Source organism: Syzygium oleosum, unplaced genomic scaffold, assembly GCF_021117445.2.
Source record: "Syzygium oleosum isolate NSW1041296 unplaced genomic scaffold, Sole_v2.1 Sole_v2.07, whole genome shotgun sequence".
In the NCBI taxonomy this organism is placed as follows: Eukaryota; Viridiplantae; Streptophyta; class Magnoliopsida; order Myrtales; family Myrtaceae; genus Syzygium; species Syzygium oleosum.
Window position 1 is genome coordinate 10,311,400 of NW_026607491.1, and position 20,198 is coordinate 10,331,597.

At 41.5% G+C, this 20,198-nt stretch overlaps 1 protein-coding gene and 1 pseudogene across 1 annotated transcript; both read right to left on the minus strand.

The window, feature by feature from the left end:
* Positions 1-251: 251 nt before the first annotated feature.
* Positions 252-4,516, minus strand: LOC115684197 (transcription factor SRM1-like). The gene is made up of 2 exons (XM_030608944.2): positions 3,405-4,516; positions 252-1,216 (listed from the first exon to the last, which is right to left on the minus strand). The coding sequence occupies exons 1-2, from the start codon at positions 3,794-3,796 to the stop codon at positions 706-708; spliced, it is 903 nt and encodes a 300-aa protein (XP_030464804.1). The 5' UTR covers positions 3,797-4,516; the 3' UTR covers positions 252-705.
* An 8,821-nt stretch (positions 4,517-13,337) lies between these two features.
* LOC115684273 (succinate dehydrogenase [ubiquinone] iron-sulfur subunit 2, mitochondrial-like) lies at positions 13,338-19,929 on the minus strand (annotated as a pseudogene).
* Positions 19,930-20,198: the final 269 nt, after the last annotated feature.

Below are 20,198 nucleotides of genomic sequence, written 5' to 3' on the forward strand. Positions count from 1 at the left end.
GTACCCGGTCCTATCATATCATCTTCTGTAACACATGAATTTGGAAGTGCATAGTCCATTTACTTCGTTATTGTAAAATCCCTTTCACCGGATACATCATGGACCATGTTTAAAAAATGGAAAATAAGGACATATTAATGAAATTGATGCATCTGAGCAATTCTATGATTTCAGTATGCTATTTTCAAACATTTTCACTCTAAGCGCTATCTGCTTTCTAGCGAATTCTATATCAAACGAGAGATGCATCATAGCCACGACATCTATATATTTCCCATGTTTGCCTCCTTAAAGGTGAAATCCACCATAGTACATTGAATATCCCAAGGCAAAAGCAAGCAGATCATAATTTAAAATGCATTGCCATGAAGTCGCTCTCTGTAATGCTAATCGCTACAACCCAAACACTTCTTTACAAATGACACCGCTGAAAAGAACTTTGATGAACTACTTCTAGCACCATAGTGTGGATCTAAACAAACGAACAACAGTACGCTTTGATGCCCTGAAATGCCACATCTTCGCCATGCCACTATAGATTGATGTTATTCCTCCCACTACGATTTATTTGAAAGCAACAGAAATAATAGTTGTCTTCGCACTAAACCATCCTATTATCAGATTCACTGCAAGCATTCCATCATCCAACAGGAGCGAAAGCAGAGAATAGCTTCGCCATTCCGATATTGTACAACCTAAGCTGCTTCACCTGTGTGCCGATGCATGTGGCATCGGATAAGTCATGGGGCCCATATTGATTGGCGCACCAGGAACCACAGTGCCTTGTACTTGACCTCTAACACCATATGCCATGTGCGGCGCGGGAGAGAGATTTACTGGAGTACCAACAGCAGAAACAAAAGGGCCACCCACCGGTTGTCCAATTGATGGAGAACCTGAAACTGCAACACCTGACGTCACAGCTGGAGGTTGAGGAGATTGTTTGTTAGATTTGCCAGAAGATACTCCTCCCGTGGAGCCATCTGTTTGATTTTGACCCGTAATAGGGCCTTGACTTGCTGAAAGGTCTCCACTGCCCACGGTGGTGATATCATGAATGCTAGATCGCCTCCTATCTTTGTTAACCGAGTTCAGTCGGATAAAATACTTTTGTGCATGGCTTGCAACTTGTGTAGGCGTCCTGGTGACGACAAAGTTCCGGGAAATACTTCGCCAATCGCCTTTCCCATATTTGTCTAGGCCTAGAAGAAATAACCTGCTTCCAAAATGATACTGATATGAAAACCCAAGGTTGAAATGTATGGGTCAAAAGAGGCATAGCATAGCATCAAACCATAACAATGTATTCGAAACAGTAACATCACCATATATTCAATCATCAGACAAATAGTTAAGATCAGCCTGCAACAAAATTGAAACTGGGGAGGCAACAGCTATAAGTTGCAGTAAACTTTTTTATATGTCTAGCCTATCAAGGGCTTGAAACAATGAGCACGCATGTAAGATGCAAACTTTTCAGTAAGAAGCTTACAATTAGATCTAGAAACTTTTAAATTACGGGTGGGTTTCACCACATACATCATAGATTGCAACTTTCCGTTTAAAGCCTATAAACAAAACAAGCTAAATTTAGTTATGGAGTCTAGTGAGGGGCATGAGCTGACTCTACCCTCTAATTACCTCTTTACGTCCTCCGTAATTGCAGAGAGAGAGAGAGAGAGAGAGAGAGAGAGTTTCCATGATAAAAACTTTAAATCTGGATCATAACATCAACTAATAAAATATTCAAGATTTAAAAAGCTCCCTTAGAAAGGTATTCTCTTCAAGTAGCTTGTTGCCATTAGCCATGCCTACTGGCTACATGGCTGCTGGATAAGAGAAACATGTGATTTTATACATAGATCATCCTACTGAACCCAAACAACAAACCAGCTTAGCAAAAACTTTACAAGAAAAGAACCATCTCGTGCAAGCATCACATATCTAAATCATAATGCTTTCACAAGCCCATCAATCAAGATAACATGTCCAACCATCTCCTCTTGTTGTAACCAACAAAGAAACATTAAGTCACTATAGCAGCTTTAGTTACCACGTCCATAGGAATAACCTACTACACAAAAACGAAATTAACACCATCGGTACGGTAAAGGCTATCATTTGACTTTTTCCTTAATAATGTCAATTCTCAATTCCATTGATAAAGACATCAAGAAGCACAATTCCGAGCAACTCTTGCCTGAAAATGGAGCTCACGTGCCTTCTGAGGGTTACCATCACTTCCCCTTCCATCAGCAGTGGCAGTTTTTACCTCACAGATCATTGCCATTGACCCAACCAAGGTTGGTATTTGGTATTTTATTTATAATTCCACTCGATGATATCAGATGATGTATCAAGTCATGTTCAATTGAAGTAGCAATGCCTAGTTCATTTTAACCTTACAGCCTAATTGAGCATGTGAACCAACCACCACATCACCAAGCCTTATTCCACCAATGGGGAGGGGATCTTAATACGTCTTTGCACTCAGAGAACTTCATTGAAACATTCAGCAGTTTGAGTCATGTTACTCGAATAGAACAATTGGCCAGTCTCCATTTAGGACTCAGATTGCCTTTTTTTCTTTAACAAAAAATTGCAACAGATGAAAAAATGCTCAATTGCCGCAATATTACTTTAGCAGCTCTATCACAAACGTAATGTCAAAAGAATGAAAGCTAGACCTCATTAAGTGGGTTTGAATCCAGCTTGCCAATGTCTAACCATCAAATGATTGAAGATTTAGATAGGCAGGATGGATAGACAAAGCTCCGGGTGTGCAAACTTCTAATAAATATGACTAGATTAATGGGTTGGACAGTCAATGAATACAAAAAGGAAAAAATAAGCATCTAGTCACTCCTCACCAAAATTGAGTTCAAGTTGTAATTCTTATGTCTTGAGCTAGCTGGAACATTAGGAATTACCTTTCTATTTACCAAGTACCAACCTCTTCAAGAGAGAGAGATACCAATTGAAGCAAAATTCATACAAAGGAAGAGAATGCAGGGCATCAAAGCAACTCAAGAGTACACCTCAATGTTCACGCTCAAGGACCCAGCGAGCAATAAGGCATTGTACTCCGCAGGGGCCTGCTAAGCTTTCTTGTGTGATATAAGCACTAACTGGCAATTAAAAGGGGGCTAAACTGCACATTACTAAACTCAACCCAACAGATATGCCAGTAAATAGAAATGAAGCTAGATCAGAAATCGGCAACTAATCTGCAAGTCACTCAAGTCCCCAAAATACAGATCAACCAAACAAAAGGAAGGGCAGCAAAAGCAAATCACAGTGTCGCATATCTGCTCGCGACCAATTAACTATTGCGCACACGTACCCTCTTTCCTGAAATCACATTTCAGACAAAATTTTACTGATTGACTAGAAAAAGACCCCACCTGTGTTCTTCCTCCGTCCAAGCAATCCCCTTCCTTCTCTCCTGATCAGACTTCGAACCTTTCCCTCCCTGGTTCGACTCGCCGTTTGCCGAACCGCCCCCCTTCTTCCCACTGTCCTCCTCCCCTAAGTTACTCGCGGAGCCATCCGAGGAGGAGCACGAATTGTAGGAAGGCAGGGGCACGCGACCAGACTCTATCCCATCGACATCCTCGACCAGAAGCTTGTAGTGAAGCTTAATCTCCTCTAGGGTTTTGCCGGGCACGTCGGACGCCACCTTCTCCCACCAATCCGAGGAGTCCTCGAAGTGGGTGGCCAGGGCATTCTCGAACGCCTTGTCCTGTTCCCTACTCCACGAGGAACCACTAGGGCTCACCGCTTCATCGGCAGTCATCAAAGCAAAAACCCCGGCTCAAAAAGCCCACACCTTTGCAACTCCGAACAACTCCGCAGCTCGGCAGCGCCACAAACGAAACCCAAGAACAGATCCACGGGAAGCTCTCGAACCCAAATTTGATTCCCCCAATACCAGCTCCTGGCAGCGCACTTATCCTGAAAACCTCCTCGGGATTCGAATCCGCTAATGCCCAAATTATCGCTGCGGCCGCAAGTTGCAGTGGCGCCGCGAAACCACGAGCAGGAAGGAGGAAGAAGAAGAAGAAGCCGACAAGGCGAGCGCGGACGAAAAGACTGGTTTTTTACTCTTCTTTCGGCAAGAATAAAGAAACCCAAATAGGGAGGGGAGAGGAATTTCGGAATTCCCGCTGAATCTGCAGGAATCGTATGGGGATTCGCTCCGAAATTTGGGAAATTGGACGCCTGCGCGAGTCGATTAAAGAGAAAAGCTCCTTCCTTTCTTTCCTTTTTCGCCCCCTTCTTTTCTCTCGTTGGGCTGTGGCTGTGGCTGTGGCTGTGGCTGACCTATGGACGAATTGAAAAGGCAAAAGCGCAGAAAGAGGAGGAGGAGGAGGAGGAGAAGAGGGTCGGCTTCAGTTGGCGCTGTTCGGCATGGCCCATGGAGCAGAAATATCTCTCGGTGAAGTCCCCTAAATATCCGTGACGCAATAATGGCGAGCGACCTCTTCCACCATCAGTAGAAGGACCCTCCTGTGAAAGAGTTTTGTGTGACTGAGAGAGTGAAAAGATTTTCACACGGACACGGACAGGGAGACACAGAGAGGGTGGGAAAGTCCAAGGATTAACCGACAATGATGGAGGGGAAGATGGCAGAAGAAGACGCTGACGATGAAAACTGAGAGAGAGAGAGAGAGATTGCCTGCAAAACGGATAGAAAAGGGAGGAGGGGGGGGGGGGGGGGCTGCCAACAAAGGAGAAACGCGATGCGACAGCCTGTGAGCATTTATTTCTCTCTTTGCCGCGCGATAAAAAAAAACGAGTTAATACCACGAAAAATTTTAAATTGATACGATTATAATAATTTTATTTCAAATTATTTTTTATCATAAAAAATTTCAAATTAATATATTTGTGATAAATTTACCTCGAACTATTTTTTTGACTATCAAAAACCCCGAACTGATATACTTGTGACAATTTTACACCAACTAAATTTTTAATATTATTTTTTATTTTTTCAAATTTTTTATTTTTTTATTTTTTTTTATTTTTTTTTTCCTTAATCTTCTTCATCTTCAATTTCTGGCCGGTCGCCAGACCGACGACCGGTTAGAGGCGGAAGCCGGCGAGGTCGGCCCCGCCGGCCGTTGGCGAGGCTCGACCTCGCCGGCGGGCCGAGCCCTCGCCGGATCGGCGAAGCTCGAACTCGCCGAGCAACCGGTGAGGTCGGCTCGGCCCTACAACGACGAGGTCGGCCTCGCCCGGCGCCGCCGAGCGGGGCTCGGCCCGCCGGCGAGCCCTCGCTAGCGGCCGGCGAGCCCTCGCTAGCGGCCGGCGAGGTCGAGCCTCTCCAGCGGCCAGTGGGGCCGACCTCACCGGCTTTATTTTTTTAATATTATTTTACACCAACTAAATTTTTAATATTATTTTTTATTTTTTCAAATTTTTTATTTATTTTTTTTTATTTATTTTTTTTTTTCCTTAATCTTCTTCATCTTCAATTTCTGGCCGGTCGCCAGACCGACGACCGGTTAGAGGCGGAAGCCGGCGAGGTCGGCCCCGCCGGCCGTTGGCGAGGCTCGACCTCACCGGCGGGGCCGAGCCCTTGCCGGATCTGGCGAAGCTCGAACTCGCCGACAACTGGTGAGGTCGGCCTGGCCCTACAACGACGAGGTCGGCCTCGCCCAGCGCCAGCGAGGGCTCGGCCCCGCCGGCGAGCCCTCGCTAGCGGCCGGCGAGCCCTCGCTAGCGGCCGGCGAGGTCGAGCCTCTCCAGCGGCCAGTGGGCGGCTTCCACCTTTGGCTGGTCGTCGGTCCGACGATCGGCCAGAAATTGAAGATGAAGAAGATTAGGGAAAAAAAGAAAAGAAAAATAAAACAATATATTCGAAAAAAAAATAATATTAAAAAATTAGTTTGGGTAAAATTGTCACAGGGATAATGACACAAACAGTCCCTGAACTTTGGCTCAATGTGCAATTTAGTCCCTGAACTTTTAATTTATTCAATGTAGTCCTGAATTTTAACCCAATATTCAATGTGGTCCCTGAACTTTCAATTTGTTCAACTTGGTCCCTGAACTTTTAGTAAATGTTCAATTTAGTCCCTGAACTATATGAAAATATACAATATAGTCCATGAACTTGAATTAATGGAAGGACTACATTGAACATTTTTATAAAGTTCAGGGACTATATTGAACATGTACCAAAAGTTCAGGGACCACATTGAACAAATCGAAAGTTCAGGGACCATATTGAACATTGGGTTAAAGTTCAGGGACTACATTGAACAAATTAAAAGTTTAGGGACCAAATTGTACATTGAGTCAAAATTCAGGGACTATTTATGTCATTTTCCCAATTGTCACAAGTATACCAGTTCGGGATTTTTGGTGGTCAAAAAAATAGTTCGGGGTAAATTTGTCACAAGTGTACCAGTTTGGGGTTTTTTGTGGTCAAAAAAATAGTTTTGGGTAAAATTGTCACAACTGTACCAGTTTAGGATTTTTCGTGGTATTAACCCTAAAAAAAAAAAGTTTGAAACTTGAACTACCCAACAGTAGACTTGGTTCACCCATCTCTATTTCGTCGAAAAATCACAATCCTGAATTTTTGCACAACATGTAGTATGATTCATAAACTTTTAATTTATTTAATATAGTTAATAAACTTTAACTCGATGTGTAATATAATTTCTGAACTTTTAATTTATTCAGTATAATTTATGAACTTTTGATACATGTTCAACTAATATTCAATGTCGACAATATTATGCCAAAGTTCAGAACTCAAGGACGCGGGTACAATAGGTACAAAATGATAACCAAAAGCCAAGACCCGGGAGCAGCACGAGTAGCAACTCGTTCAGGCTAGAGGACGCCCAACCCAAGCAAAGTGCCCCGCCTTTCTTGTTATCTCCGGTCCTCGTCATACAATCTTGTTGGGATTTGTCACCAAAATCCCATAGAATTGAATGAGAAGTGTGTGGGTGAAAGTGTCCCACATAGGGTAGAACAGAGATGGGAGATGGGTTCAAATAGTTGAGCCTCACAAATGGGTTTGGGCCCCAAGGGGTACCCCACTTTTGTGGAAGAGAGAGGACCTACGTCAAGCTAGGTCGGTCCACCCCCCGCGCGCCGCCGCCCGTCCGGCCGGCTCGGTTCGGTTCCGGGTCCACTCTCTATCGGTTTTTTATTTTTTATTTTTTCGAACAGACAAGTTGTTTAGAAATTATTTATTTATTTATTTTTTGGACAAACAAACATGTCTGTTCGTGAGGTTCGGTTCGCCCGAACGAAAACCGAAACCCTTTCGCGCGCCTGTTCACGAACCAAACCGGTTCAAGGCTCGGCTCGTGACTGTTCACGTAGAACCGAACGAAATTGTTCGGTTGGTGACTCTTCAGTTTCATCCTTCTATATCCGAAATTCCTTGGTGACTATTCATTATAAATATATATGACGAATTGAACATTTTTGAAAGTCTCTTGGTATTTTCATCTTTTCACGGCATTCTGCTGCACTCTCGTTCTTCATCGTTGTCATCTTTTGTGCGATTATTCTGCGAACTTGCGTTCGAAGATTTCCTTTGAAGTAGTACCGCTTCATAGGAAAGGCGATCCGTTCTATCCTGGGAGGCAATTGTTCAATGACCTTTGGGTACTGGTAGAGGGGACAAATTATCTTAAGGACACAACGTGAATTCGTTGGGCTCGGATCAATCGTCAAATTCGGATCACTCATTTCAGGTTTGTCAAACAACTTTACTTTATATGCACATACAAACACGTGTATAGTGAACAACAAATCTTTCTAGAAGTCGTCTCCAAAAGTAGGCATGAGCCCCGGTGTTGGCGAAAATAGAGACCATTGCTAGTACCGACACCACACATCGCGAATTACAGAAGAGAGAAAGATGGCATATATAGTTTGAATGTGGTCGACAGGTCTGCTTCAATGAGAGAATTAAGAAGTTTAAACAATCAAAGGAAACACCGGGAAGAGTTTGCCGTCGAGATTAGGAATGCCTTACAAGGTACTCAATGAGATTCTTTTCTTCTTGTACTATTGATCTATACTTGCTTCTTGCAAGTGGATTTTGTTAACCATTAAAAGAACATATATGAAATTGAAACTCAGTTGCATATCATCTTCTTTGTTGCAACCATGAAAAATCAGATTGAATGAAAGCTGGCCTAAGGTCTTCTTGACTCGCCAAGCTTCGCACGGGCTATTCCACGACCTCAATTGCTGGCCCGTGACATATGCGTGCGATTAACGGATGTTGTAATTGCAAGTGCTTCGTATTGAAACCACTCTCGATAAGCCCAATTCAAAGAGAATTTCTATACTCCTTTTCAGCAGTACCATTCTGTTCAGGAGTTTGTGGACAGCAGATTTGATCATGATTTTGCATATGATTCAGGAACATTTTACACATCGAAATACTTTTCTCTGAGTCTCAAACCATGATTCAATGAAGATGACACAATGCTTGAAATACACATGTGAAAAGGTTTGGAACCCCACAAACACAACGAAACTCGATCCGTGTGGCTTGTGACAAAAGTTCATCCGCATGAATGGAATTGCTATTCTCTCCATTATGCATGACTTATTTTTCATGTGAAATCAAATTGAGAGATTAATCGGCTAGAGGACCATAAAATTCTCTATGATGTCCAATACAATGCAAACTCTTTTTTTCATGCCCAAAAAATATGGATTTTTTTCTTTCGTGATGGCAAATTCTAGTGAATATCCATAATCGTCAAAAGACTATTGATAAAATAAAATGATTGATGACTAGATAGTGTAAGTTTTATATAACCATTCTTAACCGTTCTAAAAGTTTAAAATGTTAAACAAAGGTGTGGTTATTTTTGGGTTAGAAATAGCCTTTCTCGTTCATTTAGATAAAAAAGAAGGATAAATATCTAAAGCTTCATAGTAAAGAAAGTCCCAAAGGGCTTGAGGTGAGGAAAATTCTAAATAAGAGCATGAAGTATCCTCATTTTCTCAAATAAAGGCCTGAAGTAGATTATGTCTCAAATAAGGGTTTGAAGTGGCTATAACAATTTCAAATAAGAACCTAACCCCGTCGGCTCGTCGGCCGGCCAAATTTTCCAACCAATCAAGGGCATTTTCGTCCAAAAAAATAATTTTAACGTAAATTTTAGTTATATTATATTTTTTTGGTTGAATAGTTAAATTAGATTAAATTTTTTAAAAATAAACATTTTTTTTCAAAAAGAAAAAAACAAGCGGGAGGGGCTGCCGCCCCATTGTCGATGGGGTGGCGGCCATAGTGATTGTTTTTTCTTCTTCTTTTTTAACTTTAGCCTTTTTTTCTTTTTTGAATTTGTTTTTTTATGGAAAGAAAAAAATAGAAAAGAAAAAATCAAAAAAATTAAAAGACAAAAATGCCCTTGACCCCGGTAAGATCGGACCCTTTTTTGAAACTAATATGACCATTTCAGACTCTTATTTGAAACAAACTTCATGTCATGCCTTTATTTGAGAAAATGATGGCACTTCATGTCCTTATTTAAGACAAAGTCCACTTCAAGCCCTTTTGTGAGAAAATAAGAACACTTCATGTCCTTATTTGAGACAAAATCTATTTCAGGCCCTTATTTAGAATTTTTCCACTTGAGGTGGGTAAGTAATCCAATTTCTCGACAAGCTTTTCTTTCATTGGGCTTTTTCAACCCAATCTGCAACTTAATTAGACTCCTAAAGTAATGGCCAGTTGGAGATTTGAAAAGCACATCTGTAGATCACTTCCTAACCTCCCACTTCAGTTGAGTTGTGCCTAAGAGAGCACATATTAGTTCACGATAATCAAATTCCAAGATTAAGCTTTCTCCACTTCGTGCAAGAAGAAATTTTAGGGTTTCAACCAACGCCAATACCTCCACCTACGCAGCCGAGGCAACATGCACAAATCTGGCAAATCCATCATGAGGTGGCCGATGTAGTCTTTACAAACACACAATTGCTCCTTCGGATGTTTCTTCAACAAGAGACGCACGCAACATTTTGCCAAGGGACAGAAATGTTGAGCTTCTGATTGCATATTCTTGATATACTTATAGCAATTTATTAGACACCTTCACAATCTATAAACAAGCAAGCAAGAGGAGCAAAAGTTGCAGACCCTAGCAAAGACAGTTCATGTTGATACATACGCACCCTTAAAAGGGGTCATCATCAAGAGAACGTGATTCTCGGATTCCTGACCGAGCAGTTGGCTCGGATTTCTCCTTTCTTCCCCATCAACACGCCGAGTTGCCCCATCTTCATCATAGCGAGGACGAACTTCTCGAAGAACAATTCCTAGTCCTCGGTGAAGCTAGTGACGATGTCCCTCGTTGTGTAGTCCTCGGTGAAGCTAGTGACAATGTCCCTCGTCGTGTGGTCCTCGTACAAATCTTGGTCCAAGTGAAGCAAGCCTTGGCGGTTAACCAAATCGACAAAGTATTTGTTGTCGAATCAGTTGGGCGATCAGATGTTCAAGACCGCGGTGTTGGTAGAGTTTTTGGTGAGGAACACGCCCTTAAAATGAGAATATGGTTTTCCAAGAGCAGAAGAGGAGAAATCTTGCTAGGAGCATAGCCTAAAGTGTGCATAGAAATCACTTAACAAGTGTGATTCGGAATATGACAACCGATAGTTCTCCTAACTTTGATTGGATGAAAATATGACTCACGTGCAATCAATATTTTTTATCTCGTGCATCGTACATGCAATGGACGTACAATGGACATGCAACTCACGTGCAACCCACGTGGAGCGTACGTATATGAACACATTATTATTATTAAAAGAAGATGAAATTATTTCAACTTGAAATATGACGTCACACCGCCTCTCTGACCAGCTTTTTTTCCTTTTTTTGTATCAATTAGTGTGATAATGCATTCAATCTATATTTGGGAAGAGGAAACTATTATTTATCATCCAATATAAAAGAGAACTAGGTCATTTGATTGCATATTACATAAAACGTAAGATCATGTCCGAGATAAGCAGATGCAGCGAGAAGGGAGCCGGGCGGGGCAGTGGTGGTGAGGATTAAGAAGATAAACAGGCGAAGGTTCTGCACCCTCGTTAAGATGGAGAGGGCCTATATGTAGGCGTGGTGCAATAAATGCGAAGTGAAGGTTTGGTGCATGAGCCCCAAATCGAGTGTCACGCATCCACCCGAGGATCTCTTGTTCGGAGGTCTGAATCGGATGTGCATAAACGATAGTTAAATCTGATGGCTTTGTGTATAAATTCAAAAATCGAGGACACTGCCCATTTAGTGTTCTTAAAGATATTTGTACAAATGTACATGCTGCACGCGGCATTTGCTCTTTTGATTCGAGCACGGGGCCCGTGCCGATTGTTGGGGGGGCCTCTATTGTACCTCCTTTCGAGATGTTCCGCATCAATTAACTAATCTCATGTGCAGCATTACGGTCTCTCCCTCACTCGCATCAAAAGTTATCATTAAAAAGCATAAGGTTACATATCGTTATCACTAAAAATTCTGGGATTATGTTGCACATTGAATTAAAATTCAGGGACCACATTAAACAAATTAAAAGTTCATGGATCACATTGCATATTGGATTAAAGTTCAGGGACCATTTGTGTCATTATCCCTTATTTTTTCATTTCGAAGGGAAAAAAATGGAAAACAAGTAAGAATTAATTCAGATTCATATCAAGTAAGAACACGTAATATAATCTCTCGGATAAGGCATCACTCCAGCTGCATCTCAAATGAATGTCAACTCGTTTGCGAGCGGCAAGCCATGTTAGCAAGGCCAATCCGCACGAGGATTACTCTCTTGAACATGGGAACCCAGCACCTCCCGGTGTGGCAAAATCAAAGTCCTTTACAGGATCGATGACGCCTTTAATATCCGACTTCCGCCAATCATCTTTCTAAAGGTTAACTCTCATGCTCGAGATCAACCTCTAAAGGTAGCTCGTAACTTCGCTATGAGCACCGCACAATACGCAACTCGACCAATTAAACTCCCCACCCATGACTCCCCCTATTGTTCTAAAAAATGACCACCCGAAAAGTCACTAGGCATGTTCACATCACCCGCTAGGTGGTGTGCCATCTAGAGATGGTAAATGGATCAAAAATCCGTGTATTAACCCATATTTAATGATTGTGGGTTATAAATAGGTTGATTTTAATTTTAAAAGTAGACTTGAATGGGTCGTTAATAGATTGTCTATTAACTTAATGGGTATTAAATGGATTACAAATGGGTTACCCAACGAGCTTAAGTGAATAATATACATGTCATTTTCAATTTTCTGATTTTTATTTTTATTTTGTTATATTATTTTTCTTTTCATTTTCTTTTGTTCTTTTTTCTTCTTCCTCCGCCGAGGCCAGCCACGGCGACAACCGGCCACCGGTGGGGAAGAAGAAAAAATAAAAAACGAAAAGGAAAAAGGAAAAGAAAAAAGAAAAAGAAAAGAAAAATAATTAAATATACAATTTTTTAAAAATTTAAAAAAAAAACATTGTCATTTTCTTGAAATAATTTTTCAGAAATTTCATATTTTTCGTGAAACAAACGGAGTCTCAATTTTATTAAAATATATATAAAAATTGTCCATTAGATTTGTATTGCATAAAAATGTCTTAGCAATACAATTTATTAAAATAATTAATAGAAATAAGCTTTCCTAGATTTAATTAAATGGGTTGGCTCGAGTATGAATGGGGTATAGGTCGAGTCCGATATGGATCGAGATATTTGCCTTGTGATAAACGGATCATAAACGGATTCAATGGGCTAATTTGGATCGGACCATTTATGACTCGACCCAAACCCGACCCGACCCACCAGTCTAACAAATCTAGTAGCATATGAAGCAACCATTTCTTGTGCACTATCGGATCTGTTTAATTCAGTCCGGATTTTAACTTTAGAAACAGAACCTGCATAGAGATTGCCTTTTTCATGTTCTTCGTTAAGTTACCTGTAGAATGAATCGAAACAACTTCTGATTGTCCTACAGCAGATGGTTCGGCAACTTCTTTCTTGTATCTAGCTCTCCAAGCGCTGCACTAACATACCAATGTGATTTGGCCTGTTCGTTACTGACAGGCATCTATCTACATGAAATGGATTCCTGAGAAGAGGAAAGTAACATTCAAATACCATACTTCTCTGACAAGATGCAATATTCTCTTGCCCATGCTGTGAGAGGACCACCACTGACACATAAGCAGCACCATTTTCCTGAATTTTTCAGAGGTTTCACATATCATACATGCACAATGAATGACCAGGATGACTGAATGAGGACCACAATTGCGCATCTCGAACATTACAATGTACTCAGAAAAATACAAGTACCATCCGACTTTTGCTTTGTTTTTGCACAATCAAAACATACAGTCTCCAGACAAACTAATCTAGAACTGGTTTAGAAGGTTACCAAACATTTACTTGGCGGAACCTATACATGCGCATCGAATTGAGTTAAAACAAATAGGACACGGATGGAAAGTACTGAGCGCACAATTTATTAGGTAAATAACAGAAAGTTCACAAAGCTGGAAAAAATAATTGCCCATGTCGCTGGCCATAAAAAACATTTTTATGCTTCCCACAAGCTACTTGGCAAGCTGCAGCTGCTTGATATTTGTAATCTGTTTTCCTGGGTTCAATCCTTTGGGGCAGGCTCGAGCACAATTCAATATAGTATGGCAACGGTAGAGCTTAAATTCATCATTAATCGCATCAAGCCGCTCCTTTGTAAATTCATCTCTGCTGTCCATGATCCACCTGCATTCACCAAAATAATGAAGGAATTCTGAATACCAAATGTCTCTTCAGCAAAAATGAGAGCAATCTGAACATTATAGATGATGATGCATGGTAATCTCTCAAGCAGCCTTCATTCTTATCTGTGAAGCTAGCGTTCTGTCTACAAAGTTCTGATGTCGGAACTAATTGAATGTGCAACAGCAGCTAACCAAACTATGAAGCCAATCCTTAAGCTCTAGATTTTGCAATGCATCGACAAGAAGCTAACACGTAGCTGGAATTCATGAACAAAGACTAAAACCTTCAACCTTGAACACCGAATGACGCTAAGGCAAACAGAAATATTGTACAACAAAGATTGATCAACAAAACCGTCCAAAACCAGCAAAACAGGAAAAGGAGAGAAGAGAGATAGATAACAAACCGCTTCATATTAATTGTAGAACTTAGTCATTGATAGAAAGCGTCATAGTAGTAATGTTTACTCTCGTGAATGCATGTAATCACTCTATAGAGAAAGACGGATACTGTGTACATGTGCATGCAACTAACATGTGTGGAATCCAGATGCAGAGTTTGTGTGTATGACTGTCTGAGCATGTAGGAATCTTAAGATAGCACCCTCATTAAAATATTTCACAAAGACTTATTGAAGCACAGGAGAGAGATGACCAGCATCATAATGTATGATACTCCTAGTTTGGAAGTTACGACCTTTCAAGAACATGCCCAACCCCTTCAATTATGAATGAAGTTCCCCAAGAAGCCATAACCAGTATTAAAAGAGTGTGAATACAATAAGGCTCCCTCCATTTACATAATTAAACCACCTCAAACTTCCATTTTTACAATTGAACCCATTCAAATTTTATTCACGAAAGAATCACCCTCAAGCACCTTGTTTAAGAGTGTCAAAGCTAGTGGAGGGAAACCTCCTTGACTGGGTCCTTTTGCATACCAACATGTAACCAAGTTAAAAACTGTAAGCAAAGTTATATTGCACAAGTTCAGAGGGGTCAAAAATCTTTTACTTTACTCTACAAATAATGCCATCTGTAGGCATTCGATCAGCAAAAAAAAACTGAGAGACATGACAATAAGCGGTAATCTATGGGAAAGAAGGAATATTACAGGAGGCACTCCTAATTTTAACATTTTCTGGCAAGATTATTTTGGACCTACACAAACCAAAGACATAAGATGCAGGGCTCTATATATACAATTTAAAGTCCAGGGGTCAAACATTAAACATTCATCTGCGAGAATGTCGATGCCATTATTCAGAAACATGAGGGATCTAAGCACTACAGTCAAAAAGTTGAGGACAAACTTTGAGATGGACAGATGCACTTAGCCTTATAAAATGAAAAGTTCAACCAAAATACAACAGAAAAGAAACTTCAAGACAGAATCTTTGCGGACTAACTTGGTCCCAATTCAGTCATGTCTACCTCTGGATGATGCAAGCTCCTCAGGACAAGTAGCTACCATGACCAACAAAACTCTACTTTCGACTTCTCAAACTCAAATGGATAGAGATGATCAAAGGGGAAAAATTTTCCCAGCTTTCAAACCATAAGAGACTTTAAAGGAGTAGTATAGTGCCCTTTTAATATTATTTCCCAACTGAAGGTCAAAAGAAGAGTTGTTTTTGATGGATTGACACTACCATTCCGCAAAGAAGCTCCGCTTAAGAACAAATAATGGTTCAAATGATTATGGAAACGGAAAAAACTACTATTGTACGATATTTACTCAAGAATTCAATTCATACTTCGTTTCCTTCTTTGAGGTGAACACTGAGCCCAGGCTCTCTATCGCAAACTACATTCGAAGAAGTTACAGATTTTCAGTTAAACAAAGTGCCAGGTTAATCACCCTCTTCGATTGCAACATTCTCTCATTACGACAATGCTCTCTCAAGCTAAAAGCCAGCGCCAGAAAAAAAATCATTGATTTCCCAACCCAAACGAAGCAAAAGTTCTATTTTAGATGTACTCAGATAACACAACATAGTAATCTGATAAATGAATAACTAAAACAAAGCCCCAGCATAGTAAATAGTTGACTGAACTAGAAAGCATCGTGCAAACAAAGTTCGACCAGCCTTACCAATTTCTTGTCTGCATCAATAATGACATCCCCAATGACGAAACAAAGAAACCCAAATCCAACCGAATCGATTTAATTCTAACTGAAAAGCACTATACCTATTGGCGTGAAGCAAAGCAGCTGGTCCCAAGTAAGACTCAGGGTTCCACCAGTAACTGGGGCAAGAGGTGCTGCAGCAAGCGCACAATATGCACTCATACATCCCGTCCAGCTTCGCCCTGTCCTTCTTGCTCTGCGGGATCTCCTTCCCGGGCGTGGGCGGCGCGCTCTTCCGCTTCAGCCACGGCTCGATGCTCTTGTACTGGTTGTAGAAGTTGGTCATGTCCACGACCAGGTCCTTGATGACGAACATGTGCGGCAGCGGCGTGATCGTCGTGGGGGCCCCGTCGGAGATCTTGGTGAGGCAGGCGAGGCCGTTGCAGCCGTCGATGTTCATGGCGCAGGACCCGCAGATGCCCTCGCGGCAGGACCGCCGGAAGGTGAGGGACGGGTCGATCTCGTTCTTGATCTTGATGAGGGCGTCGAGGACCATGGGGCCGCACTCCTTGAGGTCGATCTGGTAGTCCTGGAGCTCCGGCTTCGAGGGGTTGTCCGGGGTCCACCGGTAGATCGAGAAGGTCTTGAGGTCGGTGGCGGGCTTGGCCCTGGGCTCGACCTGCTGCGCCTGCGCCTCGCTCGCGTGGCGCCGGGCGAGGAGGAGGCGGGCCGCCGACGGCGCCGCCGCCGCCCTGGAGATCGGGATTGCCCGCTTCAAGACGCCGGTCGCCATTGTTGCAGAGCTAGCGAGAGAGAGCGCAGCTGATTTGCAGAGCGAGAGGAAGACGACACAGAGGGGACGCAGGGGAGGGTTCTTCGGGGGAAGAGCCTGAGGAGGAGGAGGGAGGAAGGTGAAATGACCGAAAGAGTCGGTTTAGACAGTGATCAAGGGGGGCGGAACGCGGGGGCATTTTGGGGATTTCAGGAATGATCGCTGGCCATTCTGCGGTGATTAATTGAGCACCGTGGATCGGTGGAGGTTTACAGGGGGGAGCTAGTGACGTGGCGGATTCTGGACCGTCGGGGGGGCGGGAATTAGTGACGTGGCAATTCTTCGGCGAGTGTTGCTCCCGAATTTTGCTTTTGTTTGCTGGGATTCGTGTGTCGACCATGGTCCACGTGACCGGGAACAAGTACCGATCTTTGCTTTGCCACGAAAGGAGTTCAAACACGGGTCGCGTTAATTAGGTCGCGCATTATTCTGTCCTTAGCATTCATTTCATATGGTTCGAAATCGGATTATCGCATTCGCTCATCCTTGTCGTGTCTAGTCCCGTTTGCGCAATTCTTTTGAGGGAAAATTCCATTTTGGTACCTCAAGTGAAAGCGTTTTCTCAATTTAGTACCCAAAATGGACACGGTATCAAATAAGGATCTGAAGTACTCAATTAATATCAAATAAGGATCCGAAGTGCCCAAAAAGTCTCAAATAAGGGTCTGGGTCCGGCCGGCCAAAATTGCCTACCGGCCGGCAAGAATGTTCTTTTTAATTATTTTTTCCTTTCTATTTTTCCTTTTCTTTTTTTTTCCTTTTCCTTTTCTTTTTTTTTTTCTTCTCTTCCTCCGCCGGCCATAGCCGGGGTCGGCGGAGGTCGCCCGCCTCAGGCGGAGGCGGCCCTCGCCGGCGTCGGGCGAGGGCCTCCCTCGCCTGGGCTAAGCGAGGTTAGCCTCGCCAGATCTGGCAAGGGCTCGGCCCCGCCGGTCGCTGGCGAGGCTCGACCTTGCCGACGTCGGGCGAGGCTCGACCTCGCCGTTGCAGGAACAGTAACATTCTTGCTGGCCGGCAGGCAATTTTGGCTGCCCCGCGACCCAGACCCTTATTTGAGACTTTTTGGACACTTCGGGTTCTTATTTGAGACTAATTTGGCACTTCAGGCCCTTATTTGACACCGTGTCCACTTTGGGTACCAAATTGAGAAAACGCTTTCACTTGGGGTACCAAAATGGAATTTTCCCTTCTTTTGAGAACTCGAGACACAATGCTTTAGTGATAACTTTCGGTGCAAGCGAAGGGGAGACGGCGATGCTGCAGCATGTGAAGTTAGTTCATTGATGCGGAACATCTCCTGACACCTCGAAAAGATATACGTCGCGAGGCTTAGGGTGCGCATGGCAACGATTCTGTACCTAGAAACTGATTCTGCTCAGAAATAATTCTTTTTGATTCTGTGCCCGGGAATTGATTCTGAGCATTTGAAGGCGTTTGGTAACAGCCCAAAATTTCCATTCCTGAAATAGTAAAAGAACATAAATACGTTTGGTAACGGCATAAAATTTCTTTTTATTAATAATATTATAAAAAATTTAATATTTCTTTCTTTTTTTCTTCTCCTCCTTCTTGACCATGGCCGGTAAAATATTTTTTTATTAATAATACTTTTATTAAAAATAATTTTTTTTATTTTTTTGGCCATTGCCAGTAAAATATTTTTTTATTAATAATTTTTTTATTAAAATATTTTACTAAAAAAAATTTTATTGAAAATATTTTTTCTTTTTTTTCGCCATGGCCTGGTCGCTGGTCATGGCTGGTAAAATATTTTTTTTATAAATAAATTTTTTGTTAATAATATTTTTTATTAAAATATTTTTATCGAAAATATATTTTTTTATTTTTTTTCGCCATGGCCGGTAAAAAAATTTTTATTAATAAATTTTTTTATTAATAAATTTTATAAAAAAAAATTTCGCCATAGCCTGGTCGCTGGCCATTGCCAGTAATTTTTTTTTTCTTAATAATATTTTTTATTAAAATATTTTAATCTCGCCAGATATGGCGAGGGTAGCTCTCGCGCAGGATATTAGAAGCTACATTAAAAACCAAGAAAAAGAAGAAAAAAAAACTGATTCTCATTTTTGTTCCCAGAATCGAGAAGCTACTTTTTTTTTATTCGATTCTCGCTCCAAAACCGATTTTGGGCACAAATTTGCAAGAATTTGTGCCCGTAATCAAAAAATTAAACATACGGATTTCTGTTCCCAAACTGATTCTGGGAACAAAAGAACAGAATCAAACACTATTTGGCAAGTTGCCATGCGCAGCCTTAATAGAGAGCCCAACCATTGATAAGGGCCCCGCGCTCGAATCAAAAGAGCAAATGTTGGGTGCAGCATGTGCATTTGCGCAAACTTTTTTCAGAACGCTAAATGGATGGTGTCCTCGGATTTCGAATTTATACACAGAGCCATCAAGTCTGGCTATCGTACGTATGCATATAATTCACACCTCCAAACAAGTGATCATTACCATGCATCGATGCAAGAGAAGAAATATATATATGAAACAATTGCTCCATATTCAACTACCGCGCACAAAAAAAGAAAAGCATAACCCCATTAAAAATCTATTCTATGATAAATTTTCTAAAGTAACATGATCGCATTGTCTATTCATACCATAATCCTCATCTCAAACACATACAAAAAACACAAACCGGGTCGGGCTTCTTTGATTTCAGGAAAATAGAAATTGATTTGAGTTGTATTTTAGGTCTGATGGCGCTCAAATTTGGCCGATTGGGTTAAAAGAAAGAAGGAATACAACAGACTCAAATTGCTAAACAGTAGACTGGGTAATGAAGTCGCACAAGGCCCAATATATGGGATATCGAGAACTCGGCACCAATAATCGATTGGGACATCGGGATAAAAATAAGAGTGGTTAACCCATCTGGTGCCGATAATATCGCAAAATAAAAGGAGCGATTATCAGGAAGAAGATCGAATAATCCAAAATCGAGACAGTAACTATTCGGTAGCTGTTATTCTTTAGCGTTAGTTATAAATAGTTTTCAAGAGATCATACCTTTTGTCAAATTGACCATAGAAAATAATACCTTTTGTAATCCCGTTTGTTCAATTGTCATCGTTAATTTATCTTTTGTTTTTTGTAGCACAATTTACCTTTTGTCCGTTTACTTTTGTTCGCCATTAACGTAGAATTCGTCGCTTCCTTTCCGAAACGACACAGGATCCGGTTACTCACAAAAAAGCCGAAGATCTTCCCCATCGGTAAAAGATCTTTCGTTCGAGGCCACTCTCGGCGAAACAGGGGTCACTTATAGCGTTCGTGTCGAATAATTTCTTCAAGAAAGCAACTAAACTTTATTGATTTTTCATGGGTCAAAAAATATACACCAAGATGTGGATCATACGCTATGATGCAACTTGAATTGCACTATAGAATAAAAAAAACAATAATTTCAGGTCTCTCTCTCTCTCTCTCTCTCTCTAGAGCGGAGGAGTTCGTTCGTCACCAGCAAAACCTGCAAAAGAACG

Coding starts and splice junctions, on each gene's coding strand:
- LOC115684197 (XM_030608944.2), bottom strand. CDS start 3,796: ATGACTGCCGATGAAGCGGTGAGCCCTAGTGGTTCCTCGTGGAGTAGG. Junction 1,217..3,404: donor TGGACGGAGGAAGAACACAG/GTGGGGTCTTTT, acceptor TTTTGGAAGCAG/GTTATTTCTTCTAGGCCTAG.